Source organism: Raphanus sativus, chromosome 6 (assembly GCF_000801105.2).
Source record: "Raphanus sativus cultivar WK10039 chromosome 6, ASM80110v3, whole genome shotgun sequence".
Lineage (NCBI taxonomy): Eukaryota > Viridiplantae > Streptophyta > Magnoliopsida > Brassicales > Brassicaceae > Raphanus > Raphanus sativus.
In genome coordinates this window covers 20,904,111-20,919,975 of record NC_079516.1, presented here as the reverse complement: position 1 = coordinate 20,919,975, position 15,865 = coordinate 20,904,111, and the positions used below count along the sequence as shown (strand labels likewise).

The following is a 15,865-nucleotide window of genomic DNA, read 5'->3' as shown; positions in this document are numbered from 1 at the left end:
ATTATTTTTTGTTTATAATAAAATTATCAGTAGTATATTATTTTAAGACTGTCCCCTACCCCTGGTTAGTCTTATCTTTACTTTAGTCATGTCTGTTTTGTGAATTGTTTGCTCTCTGTTTGTGTCCATCATTTTAACGCATATTATCTTTAGGAGAGTTGTCTTTTGGATCGTATGAATCAATCAAGTCCACATAATGAATGTATCAGCAAAACATAAGATAAACAAGAAGGTCCATTAGCTACAATGCATATGATTCAGCCGCTGGTAATTGAGAACATTTTAGGACAAGATAGATTTGTGTGTTTATTGAAACATAAAATAGAAATAGCTCAATGAGCTTTATTGTGCAAGAAAGTAAAGAAAGGGAAAAACTTTAGTTGTCTGCAAGAGATTCAAGAGTTCTAATGATAATTCATAAGATGAGAAGAAGGCTGCCTTTTATGGCAGCAAGGTTAACCCATTACAACGTCATTACACACATTTATATATGAAATCTATCTTGCTAAAACCTTAGATACAATGAGCTAATGGGCTTGAATAACTTCTTGGGCTTGACTCTCTAATAGTAATGATACAATAGATGCAAAACAGTTCAAGACGCTATTACTCTTTAAAATGACAAAAGAACACAAGAAAAGCAAATGGAGGAAACTACTGTTGCTGCCGGCTATTTGAGGATCACTTGCCTATAACCAGTTTGGCTCTAGCATCTCCTTGGTTGATCTGGAACTGATCTCCTAGTCCAAAATGAGCCATCAACAGCCACACAAAGCTGATGAGTTCTCCACCTTTGCTTAGCTGAGCTGCGTGTTCTATAGCGCCACACTTAGTTGCTGCATAACAAAGCAACTCAACCCACACTTTGCTCACTACTTCCCACATGTATGCCTCTCCCTTGGCCTTCTTCAAGCCATCCTTTAATTCTGGAAGCTCTTTTAAACCCTTAAGCTCTTTGGCCAACATGCTCCCATCAAACAGCACTGACTTGCTTCTGTCACCTTTCACGTCAATAGGTTCAGCTTTTGCCGGAGCCGTCACTGATAAAATCGCCTCGCTAGCCTTCTTTATATTTCTGTATCCGATATGCCTCCTATCGAAGAACCTTTTCGCCTCCTCGCAAGTGTCCCTGAATCTTATCTTTCCAATACCCACAACAGCTGACATGAGAGTGGGTTGCATCATCATGAGGTACATCATGTAGTCTGAAAGGATTTTACTAAACTCACGGTCACTATGACTCTCTTCAGTGGCTTGTTCTGATTGGTATAAGAGCTCAGTTGCAATATGCCACACAAGAAGACTCTGATCATAATCCATTTCCATCACATACCGCAGAAGCTTCTCTCGCTTTTTCTCTGTTTCTCTGTCTTCACCTTGTATGTCTCGCAGACTCCAGTCACCTCTAGCTGAAGACACCCTCATGGCGCTTTCCGAGTCGTCGGCAAACCGAGATTTCTTCAAAACCTCTCCAAATATATGCTCCCACAGATCAAGAGTGACACGATCACTTGATGTGAAGATAATCTCATCTAGCTGAGCTTGTATCCCAAAGAAGTCCATGAACTTTCTTATCAGATATCCAAGAAGATGAACAATGAAGAACGTCCAGTAGATCCAACTCCTAATATAATCTTCTTTCAACCATTTTCTGTTCTTGCATAAAACACTTATCTTATTGTCAAACCACTTGTAAACACTATGACCTGCTTCCTTTATACCGTTGAAACAGAATGCAATTGCTTTTCCTATGGCTCGGAAGACAGCTCCAATGCGAAAAACATCGATAAACCAGCCAAAGACCATGTGTATGAAACCCTTTGTGTGATGGATCCTACTTGGAGTTATCCAAAGACAGTACTCTAGCAAGTTGTGTGCATGTACATACTCAGACCACCTGCGTACCATAAAGAAAGTGTCGAGCACTTCATGACACGTCTTGTTCGTTCCATCCTTCTCAACGTCTTCGTCCTCCTTTTTGAAGCATTTGTACTTCTCTGTTTTCAAACCCCCCCTGAATCCAAGAATCCGGTTAAGAAACTTGTCGAATTTAGTGTCGGGATCATCCACCTCGTCCTTCATCTTCCTCAGCCTGACAAAGGTCCAGTCGGACAGACAGAACATGATAAGAGCAATGAGATCCAGAGCTATCCCTCCTATCAGCAACGCATAAGTGAGGCCAACATCGAAATCTCCATAGTCTTTCTTGTCCGTGTATCGGAAGATGCGGAGAGCTGCTATAATGCATCCAAGAGCAATGAACCTGAAGATGACTCCTATCCAATTATGCAGAATCTCAGCTTTTGTGTAAAGAGCTTCGTAGATGAAGTTGAGCTCAACCTCCAAGATTCTTAGAGCTTCACCTGGTTTCAGCTCGCTAAAGAATCGCTTGCTCTCAGCTCGTTGTTGAAAGGTAAAGATGAGATCGACCACAAGACCTTTGAAGATGTTGAAGTACTTATAAGCATACTGGAGAATATTGAGCTCGGTTAGATCATCAGGCTTAACCTTAGCACTAGCTTTTGGATCTTTCTCAGGCTCTTCGATCTTGATAATCTGTGTAGGCATCTTCATAACCTTTTTAGCCGCGTATTCCTCCATGAGCTTCGCGTAGTTTGGTCCAGGATCAGGCCGCTGAATCATGGAATCTTTAAACTTGTCAAGACTCGCCAAGTATAAAGCTAACGTCCTCTCAACATACTTGATCACTCCTGTTGCAGAAACCAACAAAATGGGTCTCCATAGATCGTTTGGTAACGACTGTAGAAACACGTAGCCGGTTGCTATTGCTTGAAAGCCAAGACCCAGCAAGTGCCTGAGCCAGAGCTCGTTATCTTCAAGCGCAAGGGCAGTGATCGTGTCTGGACCACCGAGATGCAAGAGCAAGAAAGGAACCCAAAAAGCTAAGAGTTTATTGTTCTTTTTAGGCTCCCCGGGCTTTGGATCGTCTCCTTGACTATCAGAGATTTGTCCCGCGGCGAAGTTCGCAGCCCAGTCGGCAAGAAGATAAGCTGACCAGATGAGAGAGAGTAGTACCTTTTTGGATGTGCGTTTTCTTTGAGGTGCAAAGAAGATGAGAAACGTTTGGAGGCTGAGACTGAAGATTAAGGTAGTTCGGATACTCCATGCATCCCATATGTCTTTGATAGGCTCTGGGATTGGGTTAACCATCTTGAGACAGAGTTACTTCTTGAGTCGTTGGAACAGACAAGAAATTATGGCCTTTGAGACACAACACAGATGTGCATCTACAGAGGTTTTGGCTTGTTTCGTTGTCTCTTTTTTTTTTCTTTTCTTTTTGGTGTTGATGTTATTCTGTGCAGACAGCCATTGGAGGCCTCTCGGAGACCTGAGGTTAGTCAAAAACTGTTCACGGCTTTCAAGTCTTTCTTTTATGCTTTTTTTTTTACATTTTTGCAAAAACATTTATTTTGCATATTTTAAAAATTGTATGATTCTTGTTTTACCGTTAATTTGTTTCCGTTTTTATACTAATTTGTCATTTCAAAAAAGGTTAAAACATTGATTCAAACAAAACCCACTGGTTGGTGCCTTGGAGATGAAAGGTGGGTAAAGTTCAAAAAAGATGAAAGGTGGGGAAAGGGATGGATATATGCTATATTTTTAAAACTATATTTATTTAAAATACCTAGATATTTATATCAATATGTTTGGATCCTAATGTAAATTTTCTCTCTTGTTTTTGTTTCTATATATCGTTAAGGAATCTCTTAATCAGATAGATATCAAGAATGAGGTTCACTGAGCCTGCCTTAGAAATTGGAATGAGAACACTTGTTTCCTTCTCAGACAAAACAAAATCTGCCCATGTGCACTAGTTACTTCTCCAAGAACCCTTTAAAAGTACAGTCACCCTCTATATTTATAATTCTAACTAGATTCTACTATTTGATTTTAAAGCACGAAATTATACTTTTTACATAATTTAGTTAATCAATTTTAAATAAGTATTTTATATTTTAAACCTATTTGTAAACTGATTTTATTCTCTCTGTTAAAATATTTTTTATATAATTTAAAAACATGACTCCTGTTTATATTTTAAGACTAAATCTGAGTCAATATCTAGGTATATATATTTCAATAATTATTATAAATTTGATTAGTTATTTAAACAATAAGAATTAAAATATCTATAAAATTTGGTTATAATAAAATTAAGAAGTATTAAAATTAAAACTATACATTTAATGTTAAAATAATATTAAATGCGATGGTGATTTATTAGATAATGACTAAACTTGAATAAAATAAATTTAGAAATAAATTTATTTCTATGTTATGTTCCAATCTTAATTTTAATAATATATATTCAATAATATTTATTATCATCTCTTTTCTTTTATTTATATTTTTTTTAAAGGTGGTATACATGATTAAAGTTAAACGACAATGAAAAACAAAATATGTTAATAAGAAATTCAATTATTTCCAACGGACCCTACTTGGAAGCAATTATTACAATATCAGCCAGTAACTTTAAAATCCAAATAGGTAGGATATGCTTTTGTAGTTTAACAAGACTTTTCCCACGTCTTGTTGTCATGTGACGACAAAATTGCAGGAAACCATGTTGGAGTTTACCAGGACAGCTGGAGTATTATTGCTTGAGCTGGATGTATTACTTTAAAAAGTTCCATAAATAAATAAATAATGGTAAAGTTGGCCATTTCGTAGTTGAACATATTGAATGTATATTTATCTCGACGACTTTTTGTGCCAAAACTGTTTGACGACTAAATGTTGGTCTTTAATTAATTTACTTTCTTAAAACCATGGAAATAGATTCATATCTATATATCAACTTGGGGTGGGGACAACGTATGTGCTGTTTATGGTGATGATTGTTTTGTTGGTTTTTATATTTTAGTTTTAGTTTTTAGTTTTTGGTTTTTGATTTTGCAATAGATTTTAGTTTTTTGAAAAACTTGAATGGTGATTTTAGATTTAAAATTTTGGTTTTTAGATTTTAGTTTTTGATTTTAAAAAATAATAAAATAAAAAGTATTATTAATAGTAAAATGTTTATTCTGGAAAAATAAAAATATATATATTATTATCAAAACACTCTCCAAACTTATTAAAAAATATTTTTTAAAAAAATATCAAACAAAAAATAAAAAACTATCTTGAATCCCATAAACATGAAGAAATTAAATAACAAAAACTAATTTTATTGATAAGTTAAGATAATTTGTATGAGTTATTTTGAATACATCAAGTTATTATTAGATGAAAATAACATTCAAATATTTTATAATAGTTATTGTACAATAAAGCTTTGTTATGATTAGCATAGATGTAATTTACTATATTAAATAAAAAAATGTGACCATCAGTTTATTATTTGATAAATAGTATTTAAATATTGTTATAATTTTAGTACAACTAAGCTGTGTTATAACAAAAATAGATGAAATATGCCTTATGTGTCTTAGGTATTATATAGATGTGCTAAGTAATTGTTGTTGTTAGCAATCAAGAATGCTTATGATATCAAAATGTTGTACTATTACACAAAAACAAATGTTTATTGTAGGCACATGCACGTTTATTCAAAATAACTAGTTAATAAATGTAACAAAAATTCCAAGCAAAAACTAGAAAAAATTGGTTTTTGGTTTTTGTTTAAAAATTGACAGTTACTGTATAATTTATGATGCAATTATAACTTTTGAAAAATTGTAATGTCCAAATCTAGTTGGAGATTACAAGATCAAAGTTATAAACCAATAACCATATGTAGGGTTGGGCAAAAAATCCGAACCCGAAAAACCGAACCGAACCCGATCCGAAAAAGTAGCACCGAATCCGAACCGAAATTGATTAAATATCCAAATGGGTTCAAAATTTTGGTATTTAAAGAACCGAAACCGAACCCCATCCGAACCGAAATATTTTGGATACCCGAATGTATCCGAAATAAATTTATATACTTAAATATATACATTATTTTTATATATAATGTATATTAAAAATATTAAAAATATATAAGATACCTTTAAGTTTTTCAAAATACTCGGGAAAATATATGCAAATAGTCAAAAGTAAATGTTTAAAATAGCTAAAGTATACTGAAAACACCAAAATAGTTAAATATCTATTGATTCTTTATCCAAATATTCAAAGAAAACCAATTTATATGTTAAATTAAGGTATTTTGACATATATGTTATAAAAAATTATATGTAATATATTATCTTTCTTATAGATTTTGAAAATTTAAAGTATATAATGAATTTTGAAAATTTAAAAACATTTTAAATGGGTTATCCGAACCCGAACCGAACCCGCAAAGATCCGAACCGAACCCGAACCGAGAAATATCCGAATGGGGCTGAAATCTTTGACCCCGAAAACCCGAAACCCGAATGGACTGAACCGAAACCCAAATGGGTACCCGAACGCCCAGCCCTAACCATATGATTTAACAGTTCTAGACGTCTAGTTCTAACAAACCATTTAACTTCTATTTCTTAAGTAATTCTCACCCCTCTCCTCTCTCTCTCTCTCTCACTGTCTCTCTCTCACTCTCTCTCTTTCTTTTTTTTTTTTTTGACAAAAGGTTTTCAATTACTCTCTCTGTTTCTTTACTTGTTCATCTTCTTTCTTTTCATTTTGCTGTTTATACGCTATCTATCCCCTCTTGAATATGACTCCAGAAATTCCAAAGCAAGGAGAAGCCTTCATAACCCGCTTCACTCAAAAATATGAAGACTGGGTCAATAACCGCAACATAAACCATGAAGATGTTCCCAAAAGAAACTATCTCTCTGCAGGAGCTTTGAACAAGAGAAAGGGGGAGCCAGATGAAAATGATCGCGTGGAAACCAATTCTGAACTTCCAGGCCATAAAATCCATGGTTTCGACAACGAGATCAAGTCCTTGAAGAACTTCTTGCTGGACCACAAGGTCTACAATGAGTTCAAGAGTCTTGTGGTCGTAGGAGAATACGGTGTGGGGAAGACAGCTTTGTGCAAGACCATCTTCAATGATGAAGATGTGAAGAGTGTTTACGCTCCAAGAATCTGGGTGTCTATGCATAGCATTGAACGGTCTGAAGAGAGACTTGATGGGAAGATATCTGTTTTAAAGAAGATCTTGACGGTTCTTGGAGTTGAAGTTTCTATATTGGACAAGATCAAAAAAGATGCGGTAGATGAGTGTAAGAGCAATGATGGAGAGAGTGCCAAGGAGAAGGAGTTATCTGCTCTGCTCTATGCACTTCACTTGAACCTGAGGTGGAAGAAGTATCTGATAGTGTTTGATGATGTGCGAGAAGAGGACAACTGGAACGAGATGCTTCAAGACGATGTGGAGAAGCTCAAGAAGGATAAGAGATGGGGAAAGTATCTTTCAGATGGATTCCCTAAAGGGTCTGGTGGAAGAGTCATATACACGACCAGGGATGAGAACAAGAACCTGGCCAAGAAGCTAGTGGCAGAGGAACATGAGATACATCGTCTTTGGCCTCTGACTGATTCTCTGAGTGTCTGGAGGATATATGATGAAGCACGCATTGAGAACGGGGAAGATGATCCTCCTAGGAACGACAAGAAATGCATTGAAGAGCTTATGAACAAGTCTCGTGGTCTTCCTCTAGCTGTTAGACTATTGTCCACGCTACTTCCCGTGTTTCTTGACGATGAAAACACTGAGCAGAACGGTTCTATCCACGGCTCAGACAACACCACCACTGCAGAAGAGAATGGAACTACTCAACCTCCAACAGCCTGAGAAGATTGAAGAGCTTGCCTTTTTTTTTCTTTGTTTCTTGTTTCTGTTTCTTTGGTTTGATGTTGTCTGTATGTCTCTCAGTTGTATCAATAATCCAGAATCTCTAACTATGTTTCTGGAGCTTAGTGTCTGAGTGTGTTGAGCTTTTAACTGAAGAAGCAATAAGAGATTGTTCCTTCTTCTCTACCTTCTCAGTTTATCATATTACATTTCTTATTCCTTCATAGCTTCTTTAGAGCCAAAAAGGTAATCACAAGATAAGCAAAACAAACACTCCAAACTCTTTTATTCAATTGGTAACAAACAACAACACTTGAGGAAGACATCAATGGGAAATGAGGAAGCAAACACACAACAACAACAGAAACAGCAACAAAAAGAAAAGAAAACAAGTGGAAAACTGAGCAACTCTCAGCTCAGAGTTTTACATAAGACTTGTGGCGCCAGATTCCAATACCATCACAGGGGCAGAAACTAACATGAGGGCACTGATACTTATCCAAGAACTCCAGTTTTGGAAAGTAGAGTTCCCTCAGCTCCCTCCACTCCACTTTTAGCCTGGGAAGGAACTTTAGACGCAAAACCTTGACACTGCACTCCGTTGGCTCCTCAGGCACTGACTTCCCTAAGCCAGTAAGTTTGGTTCCTCCTTTAATGTAGAGTTTTTCCAGTGTCTTTAGCTTACCAGGCTCAAGCAATGATGGAAGTTCCGCATCAGGAAAACACTGTAGGTCCAGTTTCATCAACTTCTCTGGAAGGTGGCTTGGAACGGCTACTACCTTCTTTGGAGCCTTGTGAACCTTTGGCTCTGTAACTGAGCTATTAGGAAGGCGTGTCATCGACCTGAGGAACTCTTTTACTGCCCCAGCAGAAGGTTCGGCTTTGTTGTGTTCATTAATACCTCCCCACGCCACTTTCAACTTCTCAAGGTTTGAGAAATCTTGAATATCCACAAACAGTTGAGCAACAGTGAAGTCACCACCTTTGTTTATAGTAATGCTTAGCTTTCTCAGCTTCTTCAAGTGCTTCAGCTCAGACAGTAAACAGAACGTCTCCTCATCAGTAGCATCACTAACCACAAAGCCTTTGAGAACCTCCAAGTTATCCAGCCATGACAACCTCTTGGGCATGCGGTCTATCATGTAACAATCTGTGATGTCTAAGTATGTCAGTGCCTTGAGTGAGTCTATCTTGTCTGGAAGCTTCTCAATATTATAGCAAGCTCTCAGGTCCAAGATGATCAGATCATGAAGCTTACAGACAGCATCATCAAGTCTTTCAATTCTTGAGATCCCTTGAAAGCTCAGAAGCTTGAGTTTAGTCATATGCTTCAAGTACTTCATAAGGTCAGGATTCTCCACCTCGATGTGTCGGTTCGCCGTTCTCTCCCATCTGCCTAGATAAAACACCTTGAGCATTTTAAAAGAAGTTTTTGTTAGAGGGCTAAACTTCTTCTTCTTCCCTGATGATGACTGATCCTCTGAGAACCACTTGAATGCAAAATCAGGAAACCTCTCAGAGACATTGAACACTGTCTCAATGTCCCCTGCTGGCATCTTCTTAGCTTTTGCTTCTGGCTGGCTTGATGATTCTTCCACAAGGCAAACCTTCTTCAAATCTGAGTGTTTCATCCTTGGCTTCTTCCCTTTCTGATACATACTAAACAGTCCTATCTCCTCTGAGATAAGAACCACTGAAGAATGCACAAAGGGTGACATCTTATAGCAATTTGGCTCCACTTTGTGTTTGTTTTCAACAGGCTCTATCAACTTTTTCTCCATGAACTCCTTGAGAATCTCTTTCACAGCATCTTCAGGTTTGGCTCCATCAGAGAGAATCCCTTCTCCAATCCACCAATACATGAGCATTGTTCTGTTCACTTCTTGATTCTCCGGGAAGACAGCAAAGCTCAGCAGGCAGATCTTGCGGTCAGTACTAAGCTCCATGAACTTCTCTTTAACTTGTCTGAAAACCGCTAGTCTTTTGAGATCTTCTTCATTAGCATGGATGGCTGGCAAGCATTCGATACCTTTGCCGTTATTCTCCACTTCGCCGTCCTCAGAGTCTAACCCTCCAGGCTTCCTGCGTCTGTTGGGAAGCAAAGGGACCTGACACATCAAGTTAAAGATCTTCTTGTTGACATCCTCCAAGTCTTTCTTCATACCTTTGGTCAACTGAGTTTTGGTGGTTCCCTTTTCAACTTTTTGAAGTAGTTTGTCGAGTGGAACGATGTGTCTGCTCACCTCTTCTCCAACCACTTCGTTAAGCACTCGTAGCTTAGCAACATCTTCCTCCAGCAGACGGAGGTTACGTTTTAGCTTATGGATTGAATTCTCGGACTCGTCATGGTTCAAAGAAGAAGTTTCCACCGGGGCACTTGTTACTGTGGTTAGAGTCACCTTCTGATTATTAGACTTTGGAGGAGGAATGCTGCTCTTATACTTCCTTAGTTGCCCTGTCTGAGACTGAGATCTTGCTTGCACTGGCTGTGGTGGGAAAAGTGTATGCAAAGTTTCCACGATGGTACGGATCTTTTTGATTGATTTTGCTGGATCAAGATCATCTCCTGCCTCCTGTTCTTGATTCGGTTTCGGCTCTGGCTCCAACTTTGTCTCCATGTCTGGCTGCTCAGAGGACTTCTTGGGAGCCATGACAGAGTTTCTTCTCAACAAAATAAAACAAGGGAAAAATCAAAACGTCAAATCTGTCTATCTCTTTCTTCCAACTCAAGTCAGAATCAAGAATTCAAGAAATCAAGAAATACCGTGACTACGAAAAAAAGCTAGACTAAAAGAGTAATGAATCTTCAGAAAGTTATTGTCGATCAAAATTCTCGAAGCAACTCCTTAGCCATATGAGTTAATCCACCTAAGATAATCAACTACAAAAGGTTAATTTCATTTCTTTTTCCTCCAGAAAGCTTTAGCCCTATTCGAAAAAACACAAAAAGAAACATTCCTCAGAGAGGAAATAATTCTTACCTGTTCCTCAGAGAAGGAGCAACTCTGCTGCGTCTCCTTTCAACTTCTTCAGTCAGTTGCTAGATAGACAAAATATGAAGGAGACTTGAGAGAAGAGAAAACTCTGGCACCAGAACTTACGTTATTTTTCACAGTTAATTTTTTTCAATGCATTTTTATAATGACTATCAATTTATTTTTAACCAAAAAAATTATTTTATAAATGATAATCCTAGATAAATAAATAAATAGAACTCTGGCATCATAAGTAAAGAAATATTTTAAAATAATTTGGTTGAGATTTAATTTTAATTTATAAACTGTAACAGTAATTTTATTAAATGGAAACACATATTACAATCAAATTAAGTAACATTTTAGGAGCCCATATTATAAATTTTTGGTATTTATTTATTGAAATTATTTAAAAGTGCAATAAATTATAATTTTATTTCTTATTTTCGTAGTAATTAAAAATATATTGGTATTTTGTAATGGTGGTTTATTATACATATCAAATGAATTTAGTTGTTTGCAAATGAACCAATATCATTTGTAGCATGAAATATCTTTTTTTTTAAACTACAATGTTAACATCATATCAACTTTTTATAAAAAAATATATCCAACAAGAATGTATAATAAAACATCAAATAATTAGACAAAGAAACTAAACTACCATGAAAGTTTTACATTAAAACATTTAATATTAGTGTTGTCTTAAAATTTTCTGAATAATGTGATATTTAGACATTGTTTTGGTATTTTTACAGTTAAGCTAATTTTTTACGATACAGTGTTTGAAGGATACTGTTTTTATTTCAGAATTATATATGTTCTGGATTTTTTCTAAAAAAAATAAATATGTTTTATAATGTAAATGCAACTTGTTAAATAATAATGACGAATTTCGAACTTTAAAAAGGTATTTGTTAATTTGTTTTCTTTAAAATTATGAGAAAAGATAATTATAGGAAAATAATAAATTTTAATTAAAATTTAATGTATTATTCAGTATGTGTGGAACTAAAATATACATATGAATAATAAATAAGATATAACAAAAACAATCTCAATTCTAAGTGCCCCATTTTGTAATGGAGTTTGTGGTTTTCGCTTGCTAGGATTTCTCTATTGGTTCAAGTCATTGTCCTATACCTTTAACAATTATCGAATAACTCTCATTTTGTTATTTAATATTACATCGTATTCAAAAACTACTAAAGCTATTCGATGATTATATTCTTACTGAAACAAATTAGTGATTCAATATGACAAATATGAACATACTTTGTTAACTATTTAAACACAATAAATCCAAAATAAAATAATATATAAAATATAAATAGTCAAAAAATATAAAAGAAGTAACTGATTTTGAATTGAAAATATTTATTTGTATAAAGATATTACTTACTCCATCTGTTTCAAAAAAATACTCCCTCTATTTCTAAAAAATATCATTCTATCATTCTTTTGTTTATTTCTGAAAAATATCATTCTATCATTCTTTTGTTTAAAAAGGTGTTATCTACATTTGTAAATCATTTTTTCATTCATAATTTGTTCTTACCCTTTTAACTAATCAACACATGTATATTTAAACAATTGTACATTAAAAATGATATATTAAAAATGACATATTAGTATATTTTATCATTTTTAAATCCATGTAAAATATGTTAAAATGACATTTTTTGCAAAACAGAAAAGAGTACATTTTTGGTATTTCACATATATTAAAAAATATATTAAATTTTGATTTTCAATGTATTCTTTTTGGTAATCGAGTATTTTCAATAATCTTTAACTAACAGAATTCTGATAAGTGTAATTAATATTCTGAATTTTACGAGTTATCTCTAATTAATATATTAAAATGGAAGAAGTTATATAGTTTAAAATTTTTTTTTAAACGTTAAGTAATGCATGTTGAAGACAATTGTTGCATATAAAATAATTATTGAATTTTATTTTAAACGTTAAGTAATTGCAACTTGAAACGGAAGAGTATATTATGCAAAAAGTATTAAGTAATGCATGTTGAGGACAATTGTTGCATATAAAATAGTTATTGAATTAGTTACAAAAAAAAAAATAGTTATTGAATTTTTATATCAGGGAAGACTTGAACGAGTACAATAAAGAAAGACCAAATGAGCGAGGGTAAAAAAAGACTAATTGTAAATTATTTTCAGAACAAAAGCTTAAATGTGAGATCTTGACAAAAACAAAAGGAAATTATGAGATGAGCTGTCATAAAACTGGTAAAAAAATAACATTCCTTTCATTTAAAATTAGTTGATTATTAAAAAATTTGAACGCTTATTAAAATTGTTAATTCATTTATTTTGTTTTTTATAAATTGCATTACTTAAGTTAACGCAAATCCAATAAATTAAAGATTATATTATGTAATATAAATGGTCAAAAATACTAAATAACATTAAAATTTTGCATAATGTTTTGAAAATATTATTTAAATGAGATAGAAATTAAGTTTTAAAACATCCATTAAATAATCAGGACTCAGGTGTACTATAAACATGGGGGACCGCGAGACATGCAAATGCCAGCATGGTCCTACATTTTAATGATCAAAAATTACTAATCTATCTTATTAAAACAGAAACATTCTGTTGGACCTAACATTTATTTTGTAAGGTTTTAAATTAAATACACTTTTATACTTTATAATTAAACCTACATTAAATTATTAATGTTCATTTTTTTATACTATTATCCATGTTTCCAAACAATATATTTATTTCTTTATACTACTATCAATGCTTCCAAACAATATATTTTTTATATTAATATCAATGTTTCCAAACAATATAATAATTAATCTTAATTATTTTATATCTATCATTTTCTCTTTAAAATTTTGTAGAAACGTCATAATTTCATAAATTGCAAAATACTAAACTTTAAAATTTAAATTATAAGATTACAAATTATGAAACTATTATAATTTAAATCAAATTAGATTACATATCGGTCATCCAACAGTTCAATCGGTTAGTCTCGGATTTTAATGATTTTTTTTAATATGAATATTTTAAAAACTTAAATTGAATTGTTAGATCTCCGGATTAACCGGTATAATCACAATCAAGTTGAATTAAAAAACACTGATTTAAATGCAAAAATATTCTTAATACACTCTTTAAAATTACCAAAATATTTGTTATATTATTAGTGAAATTTTTCATCGTAAAATATTCGGCGCTTCCAAGCGCGGATCAAAATCTAGTAGTTATTTTAAGAGGAAGAAGTACTAATGGTTATACATGTTAACTAGCACTAAACATTTTATCCGTTAAATTTGATTTGATTCGTTATTCGTTACTATTTAATCCGAAAATTTTGGATATCCGTAAGTTTTCAAAATAAAACAAATACTAAAATTCAATATTCGTTAAAATCGAAGCAAATCACAAATATTAAAATTTTGGAAAGTGAATATTCGATCCGATCCGTCAATATATAAATACATGTATATTTTGATTATATTTAAAGTTTTAAATGTATAAAATTATATAATTATTATTCTAAGATATGATTTGACAGATTATATTCACATTATTATTTATATAAAAGTATTACATAAAAGAAGAGAAAACATTTATGACAATTATATTTTTTTTCTTAAGTTTTGTGTTATTGTAATTGTTAACTAAGTTTAAAAATTTACAAAATATGTAGATTCACTATTTATTTTAGTTTTTATATTTAATATCATGTAAAAAATATTTTACAAAACAAATTTGTATCGTATTTTTAAGATTATTTGTATAAATCAAATAATGAAATATTCGTAAGTATCAGTAAATATCCACAAATATCTATTTATTTTCCGGATATCCGTCTTTCCGAAAATCTGTATTTTTCCGAAGCAAAACAAATAAAAAAATTAGATATCTGTAACATTCGAATCAAATCATAAATACCTTTAAAACTCCGGATATCCGATCCGTGCTCAGACCTAGTGTCAACAACAAATCACGTATTGATGAGAAATATCCCACATCGGAAATATAAGAAATAATATACTACTATATAAAAGGTTAGGACCAATCCACTAATCACCAATTAGTTTTAAGTTGGAAACCCATAATTAACCCGAATCTAACATGATATCATAGCCCAGATCCTAAATACCCTAAACCCCTAATTAATATTAACCCTTCCCGACCGGGTTTATAGGTCGTAATTAACCCTTCCCGACCGGGTATATAGGTCGTAATTAACTCGCTCGACCGAATATAACTGTCTTAAAATTCCGAGATTTGTTCTTGATAAGAACCATCATCTCGAGGAGGGGTATTAGGGATATTACATTCCACATCGGGAATTCTACGTTAACTAATATACAAAGGGTTAGGGTCAATCCACTAATTGCCAATTGATTTTAAGTTGGAAGTCCATTATTAATCTGAATCTAACATGGTATCAGAGCGATAAGATCCTTTGACCTAATTTACTACTACTACTACTATGCCGATGTTATGCCCTCTGTGGATGTTATTCCCACATTGTCCACGCTTCAGACCTAGATGTCTGAGCATGAGGGAGGATATTGATGAGAAACATCCTATATCGGAAATATAAGAAATAATATACTACTATATAAAAGGTCAGAGCCAATCCACTAATCACTAATTAGTTTTAAGTTGGAAGCCCATAATTAACCCGAATCTAACATCACCATTTTTCAATCTCGTACGTGATATATAAAGCTGTAACCAGAAATTATTGTCCGTAATTGCAAATGAAAAACCTCAAATAATTGCTTTTAGAAAACTCAAAATATTATCTAGATAACGTTGACTCTATATGCACAAGTAAGGTCGTTAAGAAATAAATATCAGTATGGTCCTGAGCTATTCACACCAGTAATAATACTAACAAAAGCGTAGTCAGGTAGTTGTTGAGAAATAAACTTCAGCATCGTCCATAAGTACTGTTCACATCAGCAATATAAGTAAATCAATTTTTTTTTTGTAATAAAAGTCGTTTAATGGAAGATTAGTGAAATGGGAAGCGAACAAACTATTGGACCATAGGTAAACGATGGTTTGCTGTTTCGTTTGTTTGTAGAAGTATAATTTGGTAATTTGCTACTAACAAAAAGTGCTTCTTT

The 15,865-nt window shown here is 33.3% G+C and overlaps 3 protein-coding genes across 4 annotated transcripts; 1 reads left to right on the top strand and 2 right to left on the bottom strand.

Annotated features, from left to right (window-relative positions):
* Positions 1–400: 400 nt before the first annotated feature.
* Positions 401–3,390, bottom strand: LOC108813089 (uncharacterized). Its single transcript, XM_056989064.1, has one exon. It carries the CDS (start codon positions 3,169–3,171, stop codon positions 682–684), a length of 2,490 nt encoding a protein of 829 aa, XP_056845044.1. The 5' UTR covers positions 3,172–3,390; the 3' UTR covers positions 401–681.
* A 3,124-nt stretch (positions 3,391–6,514) lies between these two features.
* Positions 6,515–7,945, top strand: LOC108813093 (probable disease resistance protein At5g45490). Its single transcript, XM_018585529.2, has one exon. The coding sequence runs from the start codon at positions 6,674–6,676 to the stop codon at positions 7,757–7,759; it is 1,086 nt and encodes a 361-aa protein (XP_018441031.1). The 5' UTR covers positions 6,515–6,673; the 3' UTR covers positions 7,760–7,945.
* A 72-nt stretch (positions 7,946–8,017) lies between these two features.
* Positions 8,018–10,861, bottom strand: LOC108813091 (disease resistance RPP13-like protein 4). Of its 2 annotated transcripts, XM_018585527.2 has the most exons (3): positions 10,741–10,848; positions 10,524–10,627; positions 8,018–10,420 (listed from the first exon to the last, which is right to left on the bottom strand). In XM_018585527.2, exon 3 carries the CDS (start codon positions 10,408–10,410, stop codon positions 8,176–8,178), a length of 2,235 nt encoding a protein of 744 aa, XP_018441029.1. In that variant the 5' UTR covers positions 10,411–10,420; positions 10,524–10,627; positions 10,741–10,848; the 3' UTR covers positions 8,018–8,175. The 2 variants fall into 2 exon arrangements, with proteins under 2 accessions (XP_018441029.1, XP_018441030.1); XM_018585528.2 differs by lacking the exon at positions 10,524–10,627 and having other exon boundaries at positions 10,741–10,861.
* Positions 10,862–15,865: the final 5,004 nt, after the last annotated feature.

Bases quoted from the DNA above. Each gene is read 5' to 3' on its own strand.
- LOC108813093 (XM_018585529.2), top strand. From the start codon at position 6,674: ATGACTCCAGAAATTCCAAAGCAAGGAGAAGCCTTCATAACCCGCTTC.
- LOC108813089 (XM_056989064.1), bottom strand. From the start codon at position 3,171: ATGGTTAACCCAATCCCAGAGCCTATCAAAGACATATGGGATGCATGG.
- LOC108813091 (XM_018585528.2), bottom strand. From the start codon at position 10,410: ATGGCTCCCAAGAAGTCCTCTGAGCAGCCAGACATGGAGACAAAGTTG.